Consider the following 15,577-nt stretch of genomic DNA (forward strand, 5'->3'; position numbering starts at 1 on the left):
TTATTGTACTCGAGATTAGCATGTGAGGCTAGTCTTTTTTTGCTGCTCCTAGTACGTAGTAGAGTGTAAATTTGTACTCCCTTCGTCCTATAATAGATAGCATACTTCGTCCCACAATGTTGCCCAAGTGTTGTGCAAACTTTCATGATCATAAGCGAGTTCAAATGTAAAAAATAACTATGACTCACACAATGTGGTTAACAATTGGTGAATAAAAATCTTGGCACGTTCATACAGATTGAGGTAAACTGGTTACATTCTCGGCAGTCACGCGTAGCATGTGCTAATTTTGACTCGTATACTAAGGTGGTGTTCGGTTTCCTAGATAAAATAATACTAAGATACAATATATGATTAAGTTGTGAGATTATTGTAGTCATAGGGGGTTAGCTATGACTAATTATCCCATAATTATCTATCTAAGATTGAATTGTGGGATTGAATCTTATGAACCAAACACACTTTATATTTAATTCGGAATACAATCTTTCAAACCAAACACCTAAATAAACTATTGGTACACAACATACATTCCATCTATTATACCTAAGACTGAAAGAAGTAAGAACACATGTCTATATTTATGACTAGTATACGCTATGTTGGTATTATTTACAGGAAAAAAATGAGAAGCCGACTTATCTGTGAAGCTGTGTATATGATTAATAGGTGAGGCTCTTGCGAGTAGACATGCCCACGGTTCGTAAACCGGCAGTTCCGGTTTCGAAAAATGTGGAATCGGAACCGAACCGTGAGACTATTTCATGGTTCCGGTTCCGGTTCGAAAACCGGCGGTTCCGGTTCCGATTCCGAACCGTCGATTTTCCGGTGGTTTTTTACGATTTTTCACGGTTCCGAACCGCCGGTTTCAGGCGGTTTTTCGCGATTCCGGCTTGATATCACGGTTTTCTGACGGTTTTTCAAGGTTCCAGTTTGGAACCGTCCAGAACCGGCAGTTCCGGCACGGTTTCGGTTCGTAAAATTTGGAACCGGAACCGGCCCGCGGTTCTGGTTCAAGAAAAAAGTCACGGTTCCGGTTCGGAACCGGAACCGGCGGTTACGGTTCCACGGTTAACCGCCGGAACCAAAAACCTTGGGCATCTCTACTTGCGAGTCGAACGTTGCTTTCTTGTTGCATTTTTATAAACAGAGCATGCTATAGAAAACCAAAGGTATGAAGGCATTATCAAGCTGTGTCGCGTAGGCCTCCAACAGCCCGCTCGTGGTTACTGCTACAATCAAGGAAAACCAGTGCTGCAAAAACACGCACCACAGTGCAAACGGCCATGAGTGCGTGAAAAAGTAGTGAGCAAGTTATATACACATATATGCAACAAAGAGAGACCATGGTGAAAATGTAACCAGGGGCTGCTAAAAGTGGGAGTAGAACAACGCAAGCAGCAAGAACAGAAGTAATGCCAGCAGCAGTGCCTTCGATTGTTTTCTCTGGAATAACAAACTCACATGAGTTAGTGCAGAAAAAATAAGTTTAGATAACACAGAGGAGAGGGAGAGGGAGATGGAGATGGAGATGGAGAAAGTACTTCCAGTCTTGCTAACTCCATACTTGTGTCCTACCATAGATGCCTGATATAACCACAAAACAAAACATTCAGCAGAAGCAAAACAGTGATAGGAAGTCATCCACACTATTTAACTCAGTAATTGAATGATTCTTCGTTTTCTTTTTCTCCTTTCTTTGTTGGTAACTACAATTCATTTTAGAGAAGAGAATATTCATATAACTGGTTACAACATTCTACACTAGAAGCAAATCCACAACACTTATTCTCAACAGAAAGTGCCACGATGATTTATCAGCAGTTACAGACGTGATCAGTTGCATCAACCGCCAGAATACTAGAAAAATCTGGTAATTGAACTGGTATATTTCTAAGCTGGATGGTTACGCAGCATTAGTCAAACTAGAGTATATAGCCATATGGATTACTGGCTTTGCATGAGCAAACAAGTTCAAATTTTCACTTGATTACTTGTAGTATCATTTAAAGAATCAAATTGCATATCAAGTTAGAAACTCAAATCAAAGATCATAGAAACAATGTCAGCAGCCCAAAGAGACCATTTGAGTTAACCATTGTATCTCCAATACCAAGACTCAGAATTCCAGCAAATGGTGCAAGTGGTCTATCAGTAAAACCAGAGGACAACCATATAGGAATTGCGCATCCCAACAACAGTGAGAAATGGCTGAATAGAGAGATAAGGCAGGAATTGAGTCAATCATATGGGAGCCACATGGTATATCAATTAAGCAATGTAGCCATTAATCACACACCTGGCAATAAGATGATCAGAATCACGATGTTCTGTAAAAGCATTCATAAATTGATGGACTAGATGACCTAAGGGCCAGATTTTCCATATCTGCATAGTCAATTCTAAGTTAGTAAAAAACAAGGTACAACAATAATGATACTCCCTCCGTCCGTGAAATGTTGTCCAGTTTTGCCATTTCGGTCCGTCCGTGAAATGTTGTCCACTTTGCTTTTATTCCATTTTAGGTAAATGGACCCTACTTTCCACTAATTACCCTCACATTCTATTATAAAACTAATATATAAATGTGGGGCCAACATTCCACTAACTTTTTCTACTCACTTTTCTTTACATTTTTTAATACCCGTGCCGAGTCAAACATGGACAACATTTTGCAGACGGGGGGAGTATAAGCATAAACAGAATTAACTAAAAATAAGCCAGAGGACCAACACATACAAAAGAAGCGAACCAACTTGTATTCCCCCTTTGCTTAAAAGTATCACAGTGAAAAAAGACCCAAGTTGTGAAAATCATGGAGAGGTAGCTCAAACAACACCGCAGTCAATTATAGATTGCAGTATTAAGAAATGTAGAAAATTTCTGTCACCTATGATTATATCCAAGTATTATTCCCATGAGATGAAGACTATGTATTTCTAGTTTCCAAGATAATGGCATGTTTATGGTTTCAAATGAAAAAAAAGGGAAGTGATAGAGAGGGACAGTGCAGCAATTATTTAGACATGTGAAAGGCTCGAGTTTCTACTCCTTGCACCATCACCAAACATCATGCAATCAAAGATGGAAGATCTATGCAAATTCATATAAAACATTGCTCAGATTTTAGAAAGATGCTGTGTAATCACTCATCATATATCTCAAGAGAGAAACTCCAATAATAAAATGGTAATATGATGCATGAGTCCCCGGTAACTAGAAGCAAACTTAAATATTTCAGTAGCTAGTAGCTATTGAACACCGACCATAGGATTCTGGGAAAAGAATAGTTGCTTTCATCAGGACTTACTCGAATAATTTCCAACAAGAGAAAAACTGCCAAAGCTGCACCAAAGGAAAGATCAAGAAACTTTGGCTGAAAAATAATATAAAGCATTAGTATCAATTAATTACAGAGAAATAGAGATGCAGAAAATGACTGATAAACCGAGTTTTTTTTTAACCCAAAGCACCTGGAATATAAGGGCAGGAACAAAAATTGCAACAGCCTTCAGATGATAATATTTATGAAGTATTCTCTCGGTTTTACTGTTCTTTGATATGCTGTAAAACCGTTTAACAGATATAGATATGGTGACCAGCCAATAGACACATAGAGCAAGTCGATTCAGATTTCAGCGGTTCAGATAAAACAAAATGAATGACCCTGGTTAACAGAAGAGTTTGAGGATAATTCAGATGTTATGACCAAGATAATTCAGTAAAATAAGTCAACACTTGCAATTATCCACTGAGTGAAATAATTCCAAGTGAACAAATAGAGATAACATATATGCTAATATGTACAGGTTATAACTCATGTTTTATTAAGTGTTTCTCTAATTCTAATATCTCAGAACACTATTGAATCTCTCCTTTGAACAAAATATGATACAGCCAAGTCAATTATCAGAAAGTTCAGAAGAGCATTACTGGAAAACATTGTGTTTTCTCGAGAAATACTTTACACTTTTAAACTGAACCATTGCCAACTTATCTCATGTATGAGATTCAACTTCATCCCTTCATAATATTCTAACTGCTTCCTGATAATTATGGAGCCCATTGCAGGTTTCTACAGTATACACATGTATTTTCCATTTAAATAATAGACCCCACATTCAGTATCTCAGATTAAAAAGTTAAATTAGCTATGCAAACCATAAAATCGACCTTAAAAACATTCAATGAGGAGCAAACTGGAAGTTACATTACCCCTTTGAATTCTTGAGCGTAGTCTTCAACAATCTTACCTCAACTTTTAAGATACCAACAATGCTTTTTATGAAGCCCTTATGTAATCACTGATCTCGAGTATTTTTGATAAAGTGCTAATTACTAATTCTCTAAGCACTGGGGTTCCTACACAAGTATCAATTGCCCACTCTGTCCTTATGATAAGACTATGGAAGATAGCAGAAACATATTGAAACCATATTGAGGAAGACACGCAACAACACCAGTCAAAAGCTATACTCAAAACCAACAGCATATAACGTGTTCTATCCCAACACAAACCAAAATCTCCCCAAATAATCGAAATTACTAGTTTTAACCTGGTTCTGAAGAAAATAGAAAGCGGATTGGAGGCGTCGTCCGCGGATATCTCAACGCAGAGAGCGAGGATGGAAACAATATAGAAGAATTCGAACAATATAGAGAAACGCCACCGCCCTATTGCCGTTGAGCTGCCGCAACAGCGACAGCGCCATAGCTTCTATCGCCGGCAATTTCTTCCGATTCGATGCGGATTCCGAGACTGGGAATATTCTGTTTTCTGCCGTTGATAAATGATATAAGTACGAAAATAAAAAAGTAGTGCTACTACTAGTATAATCAACTGATAAAGTAATAAAAATATATGTACTCCATATTTATTTTAGGTCATAAAATTAATTTCAATTAATAGACCAAAATAGTAACAGAAAATTATCTTTTCAAAATAAATGAAATTAGATTTTTTATCGAGTTAAATTCCTGGTATAATTGTTATCTATTTTTATGTGTACACATTTCTATATACTATCAAATTTATCCTGAACTTCTTAGGGCACCCGCAACGCGGCGCGCCACCGTCCCGCGTTCCGTCGCGGAGGGACGGAACGCTCGCGCAACGCGTTGCGGCACATCGTCCCGTCCCGCGACCCGTGCATGCGAGACACGGGACGGGCTGTCACGCCACGCGCCGTGGCGACGTGGCGCGCCCCTGCGCCATGCGTGACACCCACTCGCCGGCCCGCGAGTGGGCGTCGTCACGCTGACGCAATAAATCAATTTTTTTTAAAAAAATCGAATTTAAAAAAAATACTTTTTATTTATAATAAAAATAATTTTTACAAATAAATGAATACAAGAAATTCGTAATAGCCCATATATATTTGATGAGCTTGGGAATTTATGAAATCATTCTTGGTTGTTTCTCTTTTATAGAGACATCCTTAAATGTTTTATGTTTCACTTTCGATGTGGGACAAACTCATTCTTGGTTGTTTCTCTTTTATAGAGACATCCTTGAATGTTTTGTGTTTCACTTTCGATGTAGGACAAACTCATTCTTGGTTGTTTCTCTTTTATAGAGACATCCTTGAATGATTTTATCCCACATCGAAAGTGAAACATAAAACATTCAAGGATGTCTCTATAAAATTGTATTTTAAATTATGTCATTTTTATTTTTTAGGATTTTAATTATGTCTTTTTTTATTTTTTTAAATTTTAAGTTGTATTTTTATTTTCTGTTGTAATGTTATTTTAATTTTAATGAAGTGTGTTTGTTTTAATTGAATTGGGTTGGAAATAAAAATAAAAAATGAAATTGAATGAATAGTAATTTAAGGGACGGAGCGTTGCAGGTTTCGTCCCTTAGTTAAGGGATGGGGTAAAAAAGTACAGTGAGACCCTCAAATAATAGTTTAAGGGATGATTAAGGGACGGTGGGGGACGGTGTAGCGGATGCTCTCATATCGACTCCACTAACTACAACTAGGGGTCTAATATGTTTGATTATCTTTGGTGTTAAAAATAAGAAAAAGCAAATAGATGGATGCAAACGATAAACATGTAGTAGTAATATAAGTCAGGTTTCCCCATTAAATGGATCGATTTTACTTCTTTGACGTTCTTACCTAAAACTATGAAATGATAAAAACACATAGTATCAGATTATGATTTGATGGAAAAAATTGTAAATTGCAGATAGTGCAGGGGCGTATTTGTAAAGTGAGAAACAAATATCGGTGCCGAGGTTATACAATGCATACGAGCCATTAAATCCGCTGTGAGTATCAAAATCTAAATTGCAAATGGAGCTGACGCCGCTGAATCTAAATCTTTCACTTGCTCCCTCCAATTTCTGTAAGCCAGAACCAGGAATCGCTCTTTTACTCTCTCATTCTTTTACTAATCACCGTGCTGTAGCTTACAAAACAAGATGATGTATTCATTCATTGCCTGTGTAAAAATTTGTCGAAATTCTTGATTTGACCATAATGACATTGACTGTTGAGGGGAAGGCATACTTATGATATATGAATATTACTCCTATATGATTAAGTGAAGCGTACGGCCTAGTTTCTTGATTGTGTTTGCTTCGATTGCAATCGTCAATTATATTTTGAGTGTTTGTTCGGTTACATTGGCTTCAAGAGATGTGATAGTATTGATTATTATCCAATTTGAGCACCTCACCATGCTACTTGCACAGAGATGTGGCCTAGTTCTTTTCTAGACTAGAGTGATCAGAGACTTACTAAACAACGATTTGATAGTTTAAATGATAAAGCCTAAATATTTGCAGCGTTTGCTTAATCATCTGCATATATTTCTTCCTGGCTTTCATTTGAATGTTGTCATTTGTTTTCCTGGATTTATGTTTCAAATGTAGTTGATTATCAATAACTAGAGTTCAGACATAAAAAGTAACTGTAAGTGCTGTTTTCCATGTGAAAACATTGTGATTCAGTTGTCTCTACAATTACATTGCCTGATTCCTAATTTCCATAGGCTTTCCTTTTTGGACAAAACAGATGAAATAAACTCACAAAACATATGATGAATTAATTAACTTGTATCTCCTGTGTATACTGGTCACTGGATGTATATTTTTGTCTCTGTTTATTAGATAAAGACCCTACAATCAAACTAATCAAATCTCCAAATCACAACCTTGAAGTTAATTGATATGCTAAATGGTGAGAAGGGTCTGTATTTCTCCTTCACATGCACTTAACGCATTTTTATGTTCGAGATAATAATCCTACCCAAGCTGAGTTTGAACTTGTGACACAATCTATGTAGTTTCAAGAGTGCATTTGGTCCTTGTGGCTTAGTTTTACTTGGCTGACATAGATAGAACATATTCTGCTTCTTATTTGAATGTCTGCAAATTCTTGAAACAAAATGGGATCTGCAGAGTAAGTTGTCATTCTCAATACTGGGAACTCAAATTTAACATATACTATTGTATTCAGCACTTTTAGATCTGTTGTTCACTTTTTTGTGCAGATTTTATAAGTTCAAAGTCCAGGGTCAGTTTTGGATCGGTGAATGTTTACAAGGAAAAAACACGAAGAAGAGAAACAGTAAAAGTACTGTCTTCACTACCAGAAACAGCAGCCTCTGTAGCCGTGGCTGCAACATTTGTTGGTGCAGCTGCTACATTTCTTATTAGGAAAACTAAAAGCTCTGAAGTGACTGAGGTATATATGTGTCCTAACTTGATACAACTGCATCTCTTTGTAAGAGAAAGTTATGTGCCAAGCATTTCACACGTAAAATGTTGTAACAAAACTAATGCAATATGTGAAGGGACAGGTTTTTTTATGAGCCTTATATTAGTCGGAGAATTCACTTTTCACGTTGTCTTTGATTGAATGAAATGTCATTTTCTTTCAGTGGAAAATATGATTATTTAAGCCATATAATGATGCTTGTTGCCTTAATACTGCTGGAAACCCCTGAAAACTGGCCTCTGACATATTATCTTTATAGCATACATGCTTCAAGTGACATTTACTTGAGATGTAAGAACTTATGTAGAGCATTTTATTTCTAATTGCTTTTAGTCATTTTCTCAACAAGATAATTCCTTATCCTGATGCTAAACCAAACATACAGAGTTATAGAGATAGTGAAGGAACACACTATTTCGAAAGCTGAAAAGCAGCAAACGTATTTTCTTTACTTATGTTGATGTTCCTTTGACTGTGATTGTTATGGTAGACAGGCTCCTACAAGAACATGCGATGACTGTGGAGGTTCAGGTGTGTGCTCTGAATGCAAAGGAGAAGGATTTGTGCTAAAGAGATTGTCTGAGGAAAGCGCAGAAAGAGCAAGATTGATGTCACAAAACGCGGCAACTAGATACACAGCGGGGTTAGGCTGTTCGTTCCTATCGATTTTACTTGTCTTCCTTTTAAATATAGCTGTAATATGCATTATCTCATTCTCTGTGGACAGGCTTCCGAAGAAGTGGAGCTACTGCACTAAGTGCTCATCTGCTCGATCCTGTGCTACATGCGATGGCCGTGGGAAACTAAGTGAGCTACAATAATCAGCGCTTCATTCGACTTGGCTTGATTGTAGCAAGGAATGAGGAATCCCGGCTGTTGATTGATCATGCATAGGTGTTTGTTGAAATGTAGCTGATTTTTGCAGTACATACTTCGATTTTGAATGGTTCTTTAGAATAAATCTACATTTGTTTCTAGTCCTGGAAGATTCTTATGGATGGAATTGGTACACAGCTCATCCAATATGCTCATTTGATCAATTTTAATTTAGTGAGAGATTAGTAATCTGAAAAAAAGCCTCTCATTCTCTTTAAATTTTGTTAAAAAATTATTTAAATATATTAGTACTGTTATTTTGTTTGAAACAATATGTTAGTAATTGAAGAACATCGAATAAAATCGTAGTGCTTGTTTTAAATTTTTATTCAGTTTTACTTCATGAGTTGGCACCTACATTCTCGTTTTTTTTATCAATTTATCACACAACTATTTTTCCCACTCAATAATGTAAATTCTTAATACTCAGCTATCTCATTTCAAATCCATAAATATCTCGTCCATTTAGTTTCAACTTAGCATGCCACAATCAAAAAGAGTTGACTATGATATTGGAAGTTTTTTATTCGCTTTAATATCTGAGTTCACTTCAGTGGCGGTGTATATTCCCTTTATTTAGTAAGTATATTTATCAACTTGAAATTAATTAATTAATTAATTATACGGAGTAGCAAATATCACAAAGAATTGCGTCAGATTAGCTGTATCACGTTTAGTAAAATACAGTACTAGTAGTATTTGAATATTCGCTATGATTCTTCCAAGTATTATTTTTTAAAGATTGAACTGTTTTTTATAAAGTTAATTTAATTAATAAAACCTAAATATCCAGTAGCACATGAAAAGGTCCAAAATCATAGTAATATACATGGAATTTTTTTTCTTGCTAACCTAATCTCGTGCCAATATGGCCATATAGTCCATAGTAAATTATATATGTATAGTACTATCTTTTTTACACACGTCCAAAAATATATCAAAAGCTTTAAGCTATATATGAATTTGCAGATTTTGATAATTGGGACCTGGTTATTTTCTGATCAAGCTATAATATAAATTATGCAATTCAATTCTAAATAAAAATAATTAAAATAATGTTATTTTACACACAAACGCAAAGCTACGACCTCTATAAACATGAGTACTGTGTGCACGGCAACATTTCTTACTGTAGTTAATATCCATCATCATTCATATTCATATATATATGATTCATATTTCATATCACATAAGAAATACTACAAGGGAATAATAGAAATAATAAGTTTAAAGAAGCTGAACAATTAAGCAAGAGAAAATACTAGTATTAGAGGGAATAATAGAAATAATAAGTTTAGAGAAGTTGAACAATTAAGCAAGAGAAAATACTAGTATTAGAATAGAATCTATTGGCAATTGAAACTAAAATAATACTTACAACTATCCCATATCGGTGTTCACATATACTTAAAACTAATTATTTCTCACTTCCAAGAATTTTGGATATTTTACACTCTACCTAACTTAATTTAGTAGTTTCAATTTTACATGTCACTACCAAAAAGAGTTGACTATGACCTTTGGGATTTTTAATTTTGTAAGTTGATCAACTTGGAATTAATTATAGGTGCAGTTACGTCAAATTAAGCTGTATCACATTGAATATTCACCATGATTCTTCCACGGATTCCTTTTTAAATACTGATTGCAATAATAAATTAAGGAATCTCCCTGGCAGTGGTTTTTATCCTTTTAGGGACCGTTTGATATTAAAAGGAATCGACAAAGGGAAAGAAAATAAAATGATTAATTCTCAAATTTTCAACTTCTTCAGTTTACCACCACCATAATAATAGTAGTACTGTAGTAGTGGTGATGGAAATGGTGGGGAAAGGGAATCCAGGTCTAAAATAAAATTTAGAGAATGGGGGAACCTAAATATCAAAAAGTAAAAAAAAACAGAATAAAAACTTAATAAAACCATACCGCCACTATTGAATATTCCCTTCTCTATCCTGAATTTCACAATCAAACGGTGCCTTATGCTAAATATAATAAAAACGTATTAGTATATCCTTATGCTAAATAACATTTCTCTAAGTATGTTACACAATAAGTATAGCATATCAAACAAGCTGAAATTTAGATCGCAATGGATATTTTTAGTGCCTATTTTTCAAAGGGAACTATTTTCTCATAAGTAGCGTGTTTTGGTCACAATAACTTTTTTTATAAAGAGAATCTTACAGTCAATAATTGGACCTTTTTTCTCAAGAATGGCTGCAAAATTCAATATTAATATCATAAAGTTTAAATTCAATATTAATAGTACCATATAATGGATATTTTAGTGCATATTTTTCCTATATCTTTCTCTATCTCTTTATTGACATTGTTAAATTTGAGATTCATATCATTTACAATACACATGCTGGAATCTTGTACTAATATAGTTACAAGAGTTTTAGTGTAAAAGCGGAAAAGTAAGAAGATCGAATGTCGATCGAACATTCATTCATTTACTATATAATAAAAAATGCATTAGATATTCATGAATGCAGAATCTAGAGGAGGTTGTATTTGACAGTAATATGTATTTTAATTGGAATAGAAATTTGCTGTATAAACACGAGCCATTGATTGATGCAGTCTCCTTTAGGTGTTTCAAGGATCAAATTACGTTTAGGGCGTCACAATTAAATTTGAATCTACGGACGGTAAGTAGTAGGATTTTTTTTTTTTTTTTTTATGAGTGAACGTTTATTTTTATCGTCTGATGTTTAAATTTAGTTAATAGTGATTCACATTGGTTGGTGGAGGTGTTGCCTAGCTTGCCCTTTGGAGTAATGAAATCATGTACCATATTATATTAATATATTTACCTCATTCAACGAGTTTTGGTAAACTATTAAAGTGCGCATTGAAAGAAAAGGCAAGATTGAAATTTAATTAAATTCCTAAAGTAAGTGAGCAAGGTTGAAAACGTGCCATCACTTCCATGAGAACACCATACCTAATAATGGGTTGATTCGTAATTGAGAGAGGCCACAGATTTGAATCCTACCATGCCTTCAATTTAAGGTTATTATATGCGAATATATGTTATTTAGAATTTAAATGTTGCTCATGTGCGCAATTTCTGTGGCAGAGTTGAATCTATATTTAAAAAGCCAAATATATCGAGAAAAATATTCCCAAATCCCATTATAGGCGAGTAGTACTATTTCTTTAATTAGTTGTTGTCACATTCTACTTGAGTCATTTTCATGTATAGTAAAGATCAAGATATTTTATTATTCACAACTTACTTAGCACTCATTTATTAATCTTCACGTTCAAAAAAAATGTCTCAATACTTAATTATAGTACGATGAAAAGGAATACCATATTTATATTCAACATTATTCATTTTAGTCAAACCGATTCTAAACTTATGCATATTTGTGTTTGTCTATATGCATTGTTTTTGTTTAACTACAGCAGCAACAACAAGCTGCCACCATCGCCGCCTTATACCCTCTGTACATATCCAAATACAGTAACGCCGTCGACGACAAATTGCACGGGAGAGAGTATGAAGTGAGTGCATGAGAAATAAGAAAATAATCAGTAAATTTCCAAGGCATCTAAAATTGAATTAACACGTTATATAATTTAAATTTGGGTCGCGATATTGTAATGTGAAACATCAGTCGCATATGTATACTGTGCAATTTCTTTTTGGACTCAAATATACTGCATTAATTGATTAACTATACATGTAATGATTAAGATAAGTTGAAGGTACGACTTGTAAAATAACAATTGGATTGTAGTGTAGTTCCGACCTCTTTGGAAAAGCCAAACCAATGGGATGTGGACTGGTGGCACAGGTATACCTAACCGTAGAAATTAGGGTTACGTTCACCTATATCAATGGTCCCCACTCCCCAGAGTATTTATTTTAAATAAAAAAAACGCCTTAATTAGGATGTAAACACAAAGTAGGAATTAAGTAGAGTAGTACTACAAAATTAATCACATTGACCGCCGTGTAAAGAGTAACTTAATTACTCTTACATTAGGTGTGATTTGTATATAATAATATTCCATTGATTTATTTTTTCATAGTATTGATTTTATTTAAAGACGAAAATTAAAAACTGCGCGTGTATATGGGTACTTATGTACTGAAAAGTGAAAATAGTGCAACTAATTAATATTTGCATAAACAACGAGGAAAAATCATTGAAGAAACAACACTAGTCGGTACGTGCATATATCCCTTGTTAAACTCAAGTCACATCACACATAGTTGGGAGTAGCATTGGGTGGGGTTGGGGCGGAGGCAATACGGCTGCCGCGCTCGGAGCGGCTGTTCTCGGCGAACTTGAGGCTGTTGTGGTGCATTCCCTTCTGGACCTCTTCCTCTGTATACTCGGAGGTGTAGTAGTGCTCTTCGGAAGCCTTGTTGTTGGGAGGAAGGAACATGCTTCCCCACTGCGGGAAATGCACTAACATGACCGGCAGAGTGCAGCATATTATCATTATCCCCATGTACTCCAATCCCTCCTCTGTCGTGTATTTCGAAGTCGAGAAAAACAGCAGCTGTGTCAATCCTGATCCGAAGTTTCCTCCCGCCCCGGCCAGCCCAGAGATGATTCCGAGCGATCTCCGAGACACGAAAGGGATGACTCCGAAGGTGGCTCCGCAGGCAGCCTGCGCTCCGATGGAGAAGATGATCATAAAGGCGACCGCCAGAGGAAGAGAATCTGCCCTTCCCAACAGAAGACAGAAGACACCGCCAAGCGTCTGGAGGATCCAAAGCGTCCACAATCTGCCCCTCATTCCGAAATATCTGGCTGTATAATCAGAAGCAAATCCGCCAAAGGGACGAGCAAGGAGGTTGGCCATCCCGAAAGTGGCAGCGATAATACCGGCGAGGTGGAGCTTCAGATCAAATCTGTCGTAGAAGTACTCAGCGATGACGTTGTCAGTGGACAACTCGACACCCATGGAGTAGCCGTAGAGGAGGACGAAGATCCATGTCCGGTAGTTGGTAACAGCATACCACAAGACCTTGCCAAATTGGTCCTTTGCAACATTCCCCTTCTTCTGGAGGGTGCTCAGGTTTCCATCAGGCAAGTCTTGGCCTAATGTCATAACCAGAATCCCCATAATTATATGAAGCCACCCTGGAATGAAAAATGCGATCCTCCACGCGGTGAAAGGTGTGGACCCCGTCTTCTTGATGATGTCGTACAACACCGGCATGATCAGCTGGGTGGCGCCGCCTCCCATGTTCCCCCACCCGGCGGCTGTCCCATTCACCGTCCCTATGATCTTGCTGTTGAACATCGTGCTCATCCAGTACTGGCACGACACGAATGTCGCCAGCGAGAACCCGATCATGAACCGCACCGCCACGTATCCTCCCGCCGAGGACACGAACGACATGCAGAACACCGTCGGGGCTGACAGCATCACCAGGAAGGCGCATCCGTAACGCGGCCCCAGCAGATCGCACACTGCTCCCATCACCAGCCTCGAGAATATACTTCCCGACACGGACGCCACTCCCGCATTCCCGATGTCGCTCTTTGTCAGGTTCAGATTGTCTCGGATGATCGGCACCAGCGGCGCCGCAGCAAACGTAGACACGAAACAGGTGAAGAAGGAAATCCACGAGAGATGGAAGGTCCTCATGTGCGGATTCGCAAATGAAAACAGCTTGAACTTCTTAGCCTTGTGCTCCGAATCCACAGGCAAATCGAACTTCGCCGTTGTGTCCGTCGGGACGATCGGAGACGCAACCGAGAAGGCATGCACAGGCTCCCTTCCTGTAACTCCGTGCATCGAGCTCCCAGGAGACCCTTCAATGCCTGCCATTTTTGCTTATGGAAATGTTTATGTTAATTGAGGAGTGATGAAGGTTGAAGAGTGAGATGCACAGAGTTTATATAGCGTGGAGGCGTTGACAAATGTGATAGCATTAATGAGCCAGTGGGGTTAGCGAATAGCTCATTTTGAATCGATTAGAATATTTTGGTGAGATGGAATCCAATTTGCCGCATCCGAGTAGGATTAGTGTTTAGCCTTATCGTATATCCCAAAAGATCAAACAATATTCAAGGGGGCCCACAACCTCCCAAATTCCTCACATACATTTACAACCCTGCGATCATCAGAAGATATAATTAATGTAATTTATTCCAAACTTAGAAGCTGTCTCTCCTGTTATTCTTCTTTCACGGTTATCCTTTTGTTTCGAGGTAGCTTCCGATAATTATATTTGAGAGAGACATTTTTTGTTTTCATTCATTATACAGATATTTAAATATGATGTAATTAAGGTGTCAGGTTAAGGATCATACCTACTTTGAAGAGGAGTATGATCTTCTATATATTACTAGTATTAAACAGATCCTATAAATGGTATAGAGCCAAAAATTATTATTATTGTAATATCTCAATCATGTTTTAAGAATAATTTCAGATACCTCAGTACGTACAATTGCTTATAATATATACTCCTATAATCTACCAGTTCCACTAAAAATATCATATTGCATATATATACTATACGCCACCTCACAATTCGGTCCCTTTAATTTGAGATTAGTTTTTAAGGCCATCCACAACGCTGTCACTATACCGTCCCTTAATCGTCCCTTAAATTACTATTTGCGGGCCCCACTGTACTTTTTTACACCATCCCTTAACTAAGGGACGGAACGTGCAACCTTCCGTCCCTTAAATTACTATTCATTCAATTTCATTTTTTATTTTTATTTCCAACCAAATTCAATTAAAAAAAACACACTTCATTAAAAATAAAATAAAATTACAACATAAAATAAAAATACAACTTAAAATTCAAAAAAATAAAAAAAGACATAATTAAAATCCTAAAAAAATAAAAATGACATAATTTAAAATACAATTTTACATAAAATAAAAAATACTACTCCGCAGGCGAATCATCCCCCCGGAGGCGGTGGAGGTGCACTGAAGCCGTGAGGAGGCTGAATGCCAAGTTGTGCCGCCATAAA

General features: G+C 36.7%; 2 protein-coding genes and 1 pseudogene across 3 annotated transcripts; 1 reads left to right on the top strand and 2 right to left on the bottom strand.

The window, feature by feature from the left end:
• Window positions 1–445: 445 nt before the first annotated feature.
• LOC121772975 lies at window positions 446–3,821 on the bottom strand (annotated as a pseudogene).
• Window positions 3,822–6,208: 2,387 nt separating this feature from the next.
• LOC121760730 lies at window positions 6,209–8,707 on the top strand. Of its 2 annotated transcripts, none has more exons than XM_042156364.1 (4): window positions 6,209–6,354; window positions 7,504–7,697; window positions 8,225–8,373; window positions 8,458–8,707. In XM_042156364.1, exons 1-4 carry the CDS (start codon window positions 6,303–6,305, stop codon window positions 8,549–8,551), a joined length of 489 nt encoding a protein of 162 aa, XP_042012298.1. In that variant the 5' UTR covers window positions 6,209–6,302; the 3' UTR covers window positions 8,552–8,707. The 2 variants fall into 2 exon arrangements, with proteins under 2 accessions (XP_042012298.1, XP_042012292.1); XM_042156358.1 differs by having other exon boundaries at window positions 6,276–6,369.
• Window positions 8,708–12,697: 3,990 nt separating this feature from the next.
• LOC121768730 (high-affinity nitrate transporter 2.1-like) lies at window positions 12,698–14,435 on the bottom strand. The gene has a single exon (XM_042165270.1). It carries the CDS (start codon window positions 14,412–14,414, stop codon window positions 12,831–12,833), a length of 1,584 nt encoding a protein of 527 aa, XP_042021204.1. The 5' UTR covers window positions 14,415–14,435; the 3' UTR covers window positions 12,698–12,830.
• Window positions 14,436–15,577: the final 1,142 nt, after the last annotated feature.

This window comes from Salvia splendens, chromosome 2 (assembly GCF_004379255.2).
Source record: "Salvia splendens isolate huo1 chromosome 2, SspV2, whole genome shotgun sequence".
In the NCBI taxonomy this organism is placed as follows: domain Eukaryota; kingdom Viridiplantae; phylum Streptophyta; class Magnoliopsida; order Lamiales; family Lamiaceae; genus Salvia; species Salvia splendens.

Coding starts and splice junctions, on each gene's coding strand:
- LOC121768730 (XM_042165270.1), bottom strand. CDS start 14,414: ATGGCAGGCATTGAAGGGTCTCCTGGGAGCTCGATGCACGGAGTTACA.
- LOC121760730 (XM_042156358.1), top strand. CDS start 6,303: ATGGAGCTGACGCCGCTGAATCTAAATCTTTCACTTGCTCCCTCCAAT. Junction 6,370..7,503: donor TTTCTGTAAGCCAGAACCAG/GAATCGCTCTTT, acceptor TTTTTTGTGCAG/ATTTTATAAGTTCAAAGTCC. Junction 8,374..8,457: donor GCAACTAGATACACAGCGGG/GTTAGGCTGTTC, acceptor CTCTGTGGACAG/GCTTCCGAAGAAGTGGAGCT.